The 12,335-nt window shown below is 42.3% G+C and overlaps 1 protein-coding gene across 1 annotated transcript; it reads left to right on the forward strand.

The window, feature by feature from the left end:
* Positions 1-333: 333 nt before the first annotated feature.
* On the forward strand, positions 334-7,625 carry LOC122942092 (ABC transporter F family member 4-like). The gene is made up of 4 exons (XM_044299588.1): positions 334-381; positions 3,013-3,205; positions 3,985-4,203; positions 7,423-7,625. Exons 1-4 carry the CDS (start codon positions 334-336, stop codon positions 7,623-7,625), a joined length of 663 nt encoding a protein of 220 aa, XP_044155523.1.
* Positions 7,626-12,335: the final 4,710 nt, after the last annotated feature.

Consider the following 12,335-nt stretch of genomic DNA (forward strand, 5'->3'; position numbering starts at 1 on the left):
TCTTATTTGTTAAATCTAAAAGTCAATTGTTCACATTATTCAATTTTCCAATTAGTCCCCCACTATAAGTTTGGATCGAGTTCGAATGGAACATTAGCGCTATTTGTCTAATGTAATAGTCTATGGCTCAATATAAAAAAGTTACATTCGCACTCGAATACAACTTAGAGCAAGGTACCAATATGATATTTGCCTGCCTATACAGTCTACTATGTTTGGTTCGTTATCTCGAAAAAACGTCATTTAAATCATCGTGCGTCTGTGCGTGCCACTGCCTGCGTCTGTAGGGGCGTGTCTGGGATCGAGTAGTGAGTGGAGATAGACGGAACAAAGATGTCGCGAAGCAATTTTACAGATGAGGAGCTGGAGTATTTCATCACTGTAAGTAATTCGACTCGAAAAAGTATGTCACTGTGCTGTTGTCCAAGTCCAAAGTGCGGCAACTGTTCCAAGTCACTTTTAAAGGGGCGGTCAATGGTCTAGTGACTGTTATAGGCGCGGCCACTGTTCCAAGTCACTGTGCTGTTGTCCAAGTCCAAAGTGCGGCCACTGTTCCAAGTCACTGTGCTGTTGTCCAAGTCCAAAGTGCGGCCACTGTTCCAAGTCACTGTGCTGTTGTCCAAGTCCAAAGTACGGCCACTGTTCCAAGTCACTGTGCTGTTGTCCAAGTCCAAAGTACGGCCACTGTTCCAAGTCACTTTTAAAGGGGCGGTCACTAGTCTATTGACTGTTATAGGTGCGGCCATTGTTCCAAGTCACTTTTAAAGGGGCGGTCACTAGTCTATTGACTGTTATAGGTGCGGCCATTGTTCCAAGTCACTTTTAAAGGGGCGGTCACTAGTCTATTGACTGTTATAGGTGCGGCCATTGTTCCAAGTCACTTTTAAAGGGGCGGTCACTAGTCTATTGACTGTTATAGGTGCGACCATTTTCCAAGTCACTTTTAAAGGGGCGGCCACTGTTCCAAGTCACTTTTAAAGGGGCGGTCACTAGTCTATTGACTGTTATAGGTGCGACCATTTTCCAAGTCACTTTTAAAGGGGCGGCCACTGTTCCAAGTCACTTTTAAAGGGGCGGTCACTAGTCTATTGACTGTTATAGGTGCGGCCATTGTTCCAAGTCACTTTTAAAGGGGCGGTCACTAGTCTATTGACTGTTATAGGTGCGGCCACTGTTTAAATTCACTTTTAAAGGGGCGGTCACTAGTCTATTGACTGTTATAGGTGCGGCCAGTTTCCAAGTCACTTTTAAAGGGGCGGTCACTGTTCCAAGTCACTTTTGAAGGGGCGGTCACTAGTCTATTGACTGTTATAGGTGCGACCAGTTTCCAAGTCACTTTTAAAGGGGCGGCCACTGTTCCAAGTCACTTTTGAAGGGGCGGTCACTAGTCTATTGACTGTTATAGGTGCGGCCAGTTTCCAAGTCACTTTTAAAGGGGCGGCCACTGTTCCAAGTCACTGTTAAAGGGGCGGTCACTAGTCTATTGACTGTTATAGGTGCGGCCACTGTTCAAAGTCACTTTTAAAGGGGCGGTCACTGTTCCAAGTCACTGTTAAAGGGGCGGTCACTAGTCTATTGACTGTTATAGGTGCGGCCATTGTTCCAAGTCACTTTTAAAGGGGCGGTCACTAGTCTATTGACTGTTATAGGTGCGACCAGTTTCCAAGTCACTTTTAAAGGGGCGGCCACTGTTCCAAGTCACTTTTGAAGGGGCGGTCACTAGTCTATTGACTGTTATAGGTGCGGCCATTGTTCCAAGTCACTGTTAAAGGGGCGGTCACTAGTCTATTGACTGTTATAGGTGCGGCCACTGTTCAAAGTCACTTTTAAAGGGGCGGTCACTGTTCCAAGTCACTGTTAAAGGGGCGGTCACTAGTCTATTGACTGTTATAGGTGCGGCCATTGTTCCAAGTCACTTTTAAAGGGGCGGTCACTAGTCTATTGACTGTTATAGGTGCGGCCATTGTTCCAAGTCACTTTTAAAGGGGCGGTCACTAGTCTATTGACTGTTATAGGTGCGGCCATTGTTCCAAGTCACTTTTAAAGGGGCGGTCACTAGTCTATTGACTGTTATAGGTGCGGCCACTGTTTAAATTCACTTTTAAAGGGGCGGTCACTAGTCTATTGACTGTTATAGGTGCGGCCAGTTTCCAAGTCACTTTTAAAGGGGCGGTCACTGTTCCAAGTCACTTTTGAAGGGGCGGTCACTAGTCTATTGACTGTTATAGGTGCGACCAGTTTCCAAGTCACTTTTAAAGGGGCGGCCACTGTTCCAAGTCACTTTTGAAGGGGCGGTCACTAGTCTATTGACTGTTATAGGTGCGGCCAGTTTCCAAGTCACTTTTAAAGGGGCGGTCACTGTTCCAAGTCACTGTTAAAGGGGCGGTCACTAGTCTATTGACTGTTATAGGTGCGGCCATTGTTCCAAGTCACTGTTAAAGGGGCGGTCACTAGTCTATTGACTGTTATAGGTGCGGCCACTGTTCAAAGTCACTTTTAAAGGGGCGGTCACTGTTCCAAGTCACTGTTAAAGGGGCGGTCACTGTGCTGTTGTCCAAGTCCAAAGTGCAGCCACTGTTCCAAGTCACTCTTAAAGGGGCGGCCACTGTTCTAGTCACTGTTATAGGTGCGGCCACTGTTACAGCTCACTCTTAAATGGGAAGCAGCTGTTCAAGTCACTCTTAAAGGGGAAGTCACTGTTAAAGGTGAGGTCTTTGTCAAAGTCATTATCAAAAGGGCGGACTCTGTCAAGGTCACTGTTACATGGGAGGCCATTGTTGAAAGTCACTGTTAAAGTGGCGTCCAATGTGAAGTTTATTTTGTATATTTGCTTTTAATAAAAAAAAAAAATTATTACTTTACTTTCATATAGTTCCATAGTGAACTATATAAATATGTACTCGTTTACCTTTTTCATATTAAATTATATTTTTTAATGGTTGAGATGACTATAATTACTAATAATTGGATTTTAGAATTTTGGGATTACATCATTTAATTGTTATATTGCAGAAAATGTTGGAGAAAAAGTATGATGAAAGAACTTCACGGCTAGAGAAGCAGGTGATTCTGAGGCGAATTGCCCAGCACCTGTTTAACTTGAACTCAAGGAGGCATTCAAAGAATGCCTACTTAAAAAAATGGTCCGACCTGAAGAGGCACAAAATGGCATTTATCAAAGAGGTCAGAGACAGGAACTGTCCAGGTATGATGCTTACATTAATTTTCTATCACCCACCTATTGTTATTTATGTGTTCAGTTAGTCAAATAAGTATTTCTATCCCTTTACAACTGATAACTTAGTTGAGTGGTGTCGAACCGATGGGACGGGTGCTAGAGGCGGCACTCGGAGCCCTCTCTGTGGGCCGCATACCCTTGAAAAGGTCTAAGGTGCTAATCGCCTTTAGACCTTTCCTACCATACAGCTTGGCAGGCACACTATTAACAGCACAGTCAGCATATTGAATGTAAGCAGCTGTTACAGCAAAATGAGAATTGTGTAGAGGACAGACTATACTGGTATCGGGTACAATGGGAACGCTGGAAATTTGCAATAAATAATTTAGTTGGGTTTCTCTTCTGCCTAAAAGTTCTCCAGCACGGATTTAGTACATGGTGGGACACGTAGCTGATATTTACAATATATACATACACTGACAGCGAGATACAGATATATGATGTAAACCCTTATCCAATGTCAAAACAGTTGACTTGGTCCACCTCATTTCAATAACCCTGCAACAGTACCTTACAAACAAATACCCCCCCGGTACCTCATCCTAGCTCTTAACGTACTCAACTGTAAACCATCTGAAAGACTTCATTCATAGTTTCATCAAACACCAAATCATGTGAAATCAAACATAGGGGTAATCATCATCCCATCGAGATCACACCATAGATTGATTTGTGTACCGGTAGCTTTTTTTTTTTTTTGCTTTGCTTGTTTATTTTGGAATTTTTGTAACATTTGTTCATTACAGGGGCTACTCTTCCTAAAGTGCGCCCTAAGCGCTCCAATAAGATGAAGGTGGTGGTGGTGGAAGAGGAGCTGATGGAGGATGAGGAGGATGAGGAGCAGGAACAGGAGCAGGCAGGACCATCGGGGCATCAGGCCCATAGCCCACCGGAGGCAGATGAGGTCCAGGAGAATGAGGAGGAGGAGGAACAAGACGAGGTGGTGACCACCCCCCACCAGGAGGGTAAATACATTCTGTTGTTTTAATTCAAAAAATGTCCCCACACACATACAGGTGTCAGTTTAGTCTTCACCACAGGCAGATTTTAGTCAAGAAAACAATTTTAAACAAGTTCAAGTTAAACCTCTAATTCTTATTCAGACTTCAGATATTGCATAACCTAAAGTCCTCCACTTTGCGTTCGCTCCAAGCAGTGTAACAACAATATTAGTATATCACCAGTCTTTAGGGTCTGTCAGAGACCATGCTTATTTCTCCGCAGGTTAAGTTTTCACATCTCCTGTCCACACTTGAAAAGAACAGCATTTTTAAACCAAACTTTATTAAAAAGGCTTGATGGAGTATGGGAGTGACCTGTGCCACTATATCTGTCTGGGCACTCAGTCCAAAAACACGGACCCTAATTAAATACTAGTAATTTTTTTTTTTTTTACAGCTAGCTGATGTTACTGGTGTACTGATTTCCGTAAAGTATCTAAATGAGGCATACTGTTTAATAATGGCTGTAACGAACATCCAAAATATAAAAATTTTCTTAGACTAAAAAATGAAAGTGCACAAAACAATATTAATATTTATATAAAAAAATGTCAACAAAGAACGTACAACACACAACAGTAATATAAAACATGAACACTATAAAGTAATTAATATACATAAAAAGCATTAACTTAACTAATAAGTCCATAACCATAAAGTCTAATGAACTATTATTAATCCTAACTAAACCAATATATAATGGATTAAAATAGTAACATGGTACATAAGGCCGAATAAAGTCATTTGTCCATCCAGTTCGGCCTGTTATCCTGCAGGTTGATCCAGAGGAAGGCAAAAAAAAAAAAAAAGGTGAGGTAGAAGCCAATTTTCCTCACTTTAGGGGAATAAAAAATTCCGAGCCCGACTCAAAACAGGCAATCAAAATAACTCCCTGGATGAACGACCCCTCTCTAGTAGCTATAGCCTGTAATATTATTACACTCCAGAAATACATCCAGGCCCCTCTTGAATTCCTTTATTGTACTCACCATCACCACCTCCTCAGGCAGAGACTTCCATAGTCTCACTGCTCTTACAGTACAGAGTCCATAGTCTCACTGCTCTTACAGTACAGAGTCCATAGTCTCACTGCTCTTACAGTATAGAGTCCATAGTCTCACTGCTCTTACAGTATAGAGTCCATAGTCTCACTGTTTTTACAGTAAAGAGTCCATAGTCTCACTGCTCTTACAGTATAGAGTCCATAGTCTCACTGCTCTTACAGTACAGAGTCCATAGTCTCACTGCTCTTACAGTATAGAGTCCATAGTCTCACTGCTCTTACAGTATAGAGTCCATAGTCTCACTGCTCTTACAGTATAGAGTCCATAGTCTCACTGCTCTTACAGTATAGAGTCCATAGTCTCACTGCTCTTACAGTATAGAGTCCATAGTCTAACTGCTCTTACAGTATAGAGTCCATAGTCTCACTGCTCTTACAGTATAGAGTCCATAGTCTCACTGCTCTTACCGTAAAGAGTCCATAGTCTCACTGCTCTTACAGTATAGAGTCCATAGTCTCACTGCTCTTACAGTATAGAGTCCATAGTCTCACTGCTCTTACCGTAAAGAATCCTATTCTATGTTTGTGTACAAACCTTCTTTCCTCCAGACGCAGAAAATGTCCCCTCGTCACAGTCACAGTCCTGGGGATAAATAGCTGATGGGATAGATCTCTGTACTGACCCTTGATATATTTATACATAGTAATTAGATCTCCCCTCAGTCGTCTTTTTTATAAAGTGAATAACCCTAATTTTCATAATCTTTAAGGGTACTGTAGTCGTGTGTGTGCCCACCGCCCCCCATTCCAGTTTTTACCTTAGTTGCCCTCCTCTGGACCCTCTCCAGCTCTGCTATGTCTGCCTTGTTCACAGGAGCCCAGAACTGTACACAGTACTCCATGTGTGGTCTGACTAATGATTTGTAAAGTGGTAGGACTATGTTCTCATCACGGGCATCTATGCCCCTTCTGATGCAACCCATTATCTTATTGGCCTCTGCAGCAGCTGCCTGATATTGGTTTTTGCAGCTTAGTTTGCTGTTTATTAAAATTCATTCATCCTTTTCCATGTCAGTGTTACCGAGTGTTTTACCATTTACTATGTACGGGTGACTTTCATTATTCCTTCCCATGTGCATAACCTTACATTTGTCAGTGTTAAACCTCATCTGCCACTTATCTGCCCAAGCCTCCAATCTATCCAGATCACTCTGTAGCAGTATACTGTCCTCGGTAGTATATATACAGTATACTGTCCTCTGTAGTATATATACAGTATACTGTCCTCTGTAGTATATATACAGTATACTGTCCTCTTCAGTGTTAATTACTTTACACAGTTTAGTGTGTTCTATGAAAATTGATATTTTACTATGCAAGCCTTCTACAAGATCATTAATAAATATATTGAAGAGAATAGGGCCCAATACTGACCCCTGGGGTACCCCACTAGTGACAGTGACCCCTCCAGTACTGACCCCTGAGGTACCCCACTAGTGACAGTGACCCAATCTGAGTGTGTACCGTTAATAACCACCCCTTTCTATCACTGAGCCAGTTACTTACCCACGTACAGACGTTTTCTCCCAGTCCGAGCATTCTCATTTTATATACTAACCTTTTATGTGGTACAGTGTCAAATGCTTTGGAGAAGTCCAGATACACGACATCCATTGATTCGCCGCTGTCAAGTCTAGAACTTACCTCCTCATAGAAACTGATTAAATTAGTCTGACATGACCGATCCCTCACGAAGCCATGCTGATATGGCGTTATTTGCTTATTTCTGTTGAGATGCTCTAATATAGCATCTCTCAGAAAACCTTCAAACAGTTTACCCACAACAGATGTTAAACTTACCGGCCTATAGTTTCCAGGCTCTGTTTTTAGACCCTTGTTGAATATTGGCACCACATTTGCCATGCGCCAATCCTGTGGGACATTCCCTGTCAATATAGAGTCCGCAAATATCAGAAATAAGGGTCTGGCTATGACATTGCTTAATTCCATTAGGATACGGGGGTGTATGCCATCCGGTCCTGGCGATTTGTCTATTTTAATCTTTTTAAGTCGCTGATGTACTTCTTACTGGGTCAGACAGGAATTCATCTGCTTTATACACCAATCAATGATTGTCTTTTAAAGTAGATTTAAAATGTACATTTCCTTTACTTTTACAGAGCTTAACAGGTGTATACGGAAATTTCAAAAGATGAGGCAGGAGCAGCTCGAGAGGATGAAGCAATTGAGGGCAAATCAAATGAGGAGGATGAGGGAGCAGAAGCTCCAATTCTCACATGAGATAACGGTGATGGAGATGACCAACCAAAAGGCCTTTGAGGAAGGGATCCAAGAGCTGATAGACATGAAAAGGCTTCCATAATTTTTTCATTTTATTTTTGTACGTTACTTCTGTTATTTGTTAATAATATTTTTCTTTATTTAAAGATTGTTTTCGAAAAATTTATTGACTATCTCATTTATTGTGTTTTGTTTTATTTTAACCAATGGGGTTAGAGTACGGACAATTTAGTCTGGGCCAAAGTAATAATTCATTATCATTACATACAGCAGCCGCCGTTACATGGAAACAGGGTAATAGACATGGCGCCGCTTATGGTCGCACCACTTATTCACTATGACTATTTTCTTGTGCCGGTGGTCAGGTATGTGCCACAATTCAAACCGAATACTGCGGACTGTGGCGCTCTTAGCAACACGCGTGACGGGACCAGGTCCAATCATAGACCTTGCACAACATGCATACATGTAATCAAAAACTTTGGAAATACAAGTATTTGTACTTAATGTGATCATGTCATCAAAATTAAAAAAAAATATATGAATGAAGAAAAATTGATTTTAGGTTACCGTTAGAACATTCCATTGTGTGTGGGGTATGAGCAATGGGGTATTGGCCAATGGTCATCTAAGGAGAGGTGTACCTGTGTAGTGAGGTGACGGTACGGTATGGGGTGTACATCTGGTTCGCCTCTACGCTGTGCACCCTGGGTTATGGTAAATGAACCAGCGAATACTGAAATACTGGAGGTCAATCTTTACTTCTCATAAACTGTGTGTGAGTGAGGAGGTGGGGGGGGGGACATGATGGAGGGGGGTTTAAGGTGGTGGAGGGTTTAAGGGGGGAGGTGGGGTTGGTGTGGATTTTATAGCGTTGGATATACAGTGTGTAGCACGTAAATAGAGGTGCTATGTGCTTATGAGAGACATTTGTCTGCTCTCCATACATACATGTTACAGACATTGTAGTGTGATGTAACCACCATAATTTGTGCCATAATCATTTACCGCTTCACACCCATGGTTTAAACATGGATTAATACTTATGCGGTCGCAGTGGCCACCTGCTTTGTGTGGCTGCATACACCCACGGCTAATGTGCGTGACCACCAGTAATACCGATGGTGGACATCTTAACCCATAAGATGTAGTGGTGACTTGTTAACTATAACAATACCAGCAATACGAATATTTTAGAAATAGTGTTGAATTCAAAATGCAACACATTTTTATTGCATTGCAATTCCTGCTTTGGAGATTTTGCTATAGGTGGTATTGGTAGAATTAACTAATAAAACAAATATATTACTGTATGTCAGAATAGTGCATTATAAAATTTGGATTCACAATGTGGTTACTAATGATAGAAAATATTATCACATTGTGATTAAAAATTACCACTGCAAGATTCAATATCAGTTAAAGTTCGTTAATTCTAGACCCATTCCATTAAAGACCCAGCAGCAGCAGCATCAAATATAAATCGCAATGCGATTAATATAACTTGAAGTAATCGCATTACGATTTAGCAAAATACATTAGGTTAGTATTAACGAATGGAATATAGCATTACTTCTAAGTTGAAATCGCAATGCGATTCCTTCGAGTTATATTAATCGAATTGCGATTTCAACTTGGACCTGGTTTACTATGGTTGGCTTGGTAGAATTAGCGAATATGACGAATATATTCGTTATATTCCACAAAACGAAGATAACGAAGTATTCAGCATCTTCGTTTTAGCTCCATATTCATCAACTTCGCTAATTCTAGCAATCATAGGAAAGTTTACTATAGAGACAGCTAAGTTTAATTCGCTATGCGAAAATTACTTTGATTTTTTTAGAAAAGTTAATAGAATAATTATAATACCTGATAATTATCATAATTATTGTATTTATTTTAAAAAAATATATAATATAATCGAATAGCGAATTAAACTTAGCTGTCTCTATAGTAAACTTTGCTATATGATTGCTAGAATTAGCGAAGTTGATGGATAGGTAGGTAGCTAGCTAGAGATGGAGAATATTTCGTTATCTTCGTTTTGTGGAATATAACGAATACATTCGCCATATTCGTTTTGTGGAATATAACGAATATATTCGTCATATTCGCTAATTCTACCAAGCCAACCATGGTAAACCAGGTCCAAGTTGAAATCGCAATTCGATTAATTCAACTTATAATAATCGAATTTTGATTTTAACTTAGCACTGCTATAGTCCATATTAGGCTAGAATTAACGAATATGGAATATAGCAGTGCTAAGTTAAAAATCGAAATTCGATTTTTATAACGTGAAATAATCGAATTGCGATTTCAACGTAATTCTCAAATCCGACAGTACATTCTAGTATATGGAGACGTTCCCATGGTGATGGGGACGCTCCATGAGCACGCAAGTCGGCAGAAGCGGCAACGGGCACTGACTGGAGCAGCCAGGAAGCCCGGAATCCAAGGGACAGGTAGAACAACTTTAGGGAAGTGGGAAAGAAAAAAATATATATATAAAAAAAAAAAACGAATATTCGAAATATCGAATTTATATCACCATATTCGAAATATTCGCGAATTAGCGAAGTGCCGATATTCGCGAAAAAAATTCGCTATTCGAATATTCGCGCTCAACACTATAAGTGAGTCCCATATATAACTTTGACAGATATACATGGAAAAAAGCTAGAGTGAAAAGTAAGATTAGTTATAGAGTCTTATCATGACTGATGAAGACAGAAGAAGGGAGAAAACGCAGAGATCTCAGGAACCGTCCTGGGTGAAGTGAGTCTTCTTTGGTGGTATTAAGTCCTTAGACTTCTTAAATTTATGTTTCTTCTGCGTTGTAGTGAGCTCCCAGGGCTGAAGAACAGGCAAAGCTGGTAAAGCTGTAATATCTTATACTTTATCCCAGTCCGGAATGTGTAGTGGAGGAGAGTCCAGAGCTGTATAAGCTTCCGAGAGGTCAGAAAAGGAGGATATCGTGATCCTTTTTCCAGCTACCAGGAAAGAAAGCCCGAATGGGAAAGACCATCTGTATAGGATCTTCTTCTCTTTAAGCAATGCTGTGAGAGGCCTTAGAAACTGCCTTTTCTGCAAGGTAGTCAGGGATAAGTCCTGGTATATTTGTATCGGAGCCTCCTCCAGAAGGATCGAGGGTGCGATTCTGGCTGCTTTTAAAATCGCTTCCTTATCTTGGAAGTTCAAGAATCTGCAAATAACATCCCTGGGAGGGTCATTGTCCTTTGGACGAGGGCGTAGAGCTCTATGAGCCCTTTCAATTATTAGCATGACAGGATCAAAGTCCCCTAGCAATGAAGCGACAATCTTTGTGATAGCATTTGGGATGTTGGAGGCAGAGACCGATTCTGGGATCCCTCTGAACCGGAGATTGTTTCGCCTTCCTCGGTTTTCCTGGTCTTCCAGGGATGTATAAAGCTGATTGATATGAAACTGACAAGCAGACAGAGAGTGAGTGACTGCAGCGCTATGGTCTAACGTCGCAGCCTGCGTAGCCTCCAGCGAGTCCACTCTGTGGCCTATCTGCTGGATGTCTTGGGCTACCTCCTGTAGCTTGGAATAAATGGGGTGCATTGCCTCCTCTAATGCTTGTTTAATAAAGCAGTGTGATACCGGGAGGTTGCAGGACTCGCCCTCCTCTCCTGTGTCTTCCTCTCCCTCAGATTGGCTTGAGGTGCGGCCTCGTGGAGCGCTGCAGGGAGCCGCGGCCATTTTAGATTCCTTGGCCGGACCGGCTGCTTGCTGCTTTTTCAGATATTTTGTCATGTCCGAGACAGCAGGAGAAGGTTTAGCTTGTGGAGCCGGGTCCCCGTGCTTCTGGCCACCGTACTTGACCATCTTTGGATCTCTATGCTAAAGATTGCCGTTCCGTCTACAGGTTGAAAGCAGGAGCTTCAGCTGGACGCTGCCATTCAGCTCAGGCGCTAGCTCCGCCCCCTGCACCAGTTCTTGTTAATGATGCTGTCGAGTATGTGGTGTCTAAAATTGTCAATGTTCGGAAGGTGCGTAATTCCTTGCAGTACCTGATTCACTGGAAGGGGTATGGACCTGAAGAGAGATCTTGGGTACCTGCCAGGGAGGTTCATGCTCCTAGACTTGTTCGAAAATTTCATTTAGAACACCCTGAAAGGCCATCGCCTGAAGTAAAAGGGGTCCCGAAGGTGCACTTGGTCTCCCATTAGCCGCAGACCTGCTGCTTAGCTTCGGGAGCGAGGATCTGTGCTTGACCTCGTTCCCAGGGCGGCTTTGCTAGCTAGGAGGTTCCCTGCTCCTAAGTCTGCCTTGAGCGCAGAGCTGATCACTCGGTGCTCGACTGGTTGGTCTGTTGGTCATGTGACGCTGGCCTCGTGACATGACCCTTACTCCCCACTATAAATACAGGCAGCCTGCTGGCCACAGGTTGCCTGTTAATTTAGGTTCCACCTGTGATGTTGTATTTCCTGGCATACTTGCCTCCTGTTGTTTCCTGACGATCCTCTGCCTGCTCCTTGTGTACTTTGCTGCTCTCCTGGTATTCTGACCCCGGCCTCCTCCTGACGATCCCCTGCTTACTCTTTTGGTACTACACGACTCTCCTGGTATTTATGACCCCGGCTTCTCCTGACTATTCTCTGCTTGCTCCATTTGTACTTTGTAGCTTTCCGGGTATTGACTCGGTCCGTTCACGTTCTGTTGTTTGTCTGTCTGTCATCCCTGCACTTAGTTCAAGCTAGGAATTGCCGTCCAGTTGTCCCCTGTCATTAGGACTCGCGAGGCAAGTAGGCAGGGCCAGGGG

The sequence above is a fragment of the Bufo gargarizans genome, chromosome 6 (assembly GCF_014858855.1).
Source record: "Bufo gargarizans isolate SCDJY-AF-19 chromosome 6, ASM1485885v1, whole genome shotgun sequence".
Taxonomy (NCBI): domain Eukaryota; kingdom Metazoa; phylum Chordata; class Amphibia; order Anura; family Bufonidae; genus Bufo; species Bufo gargarizans.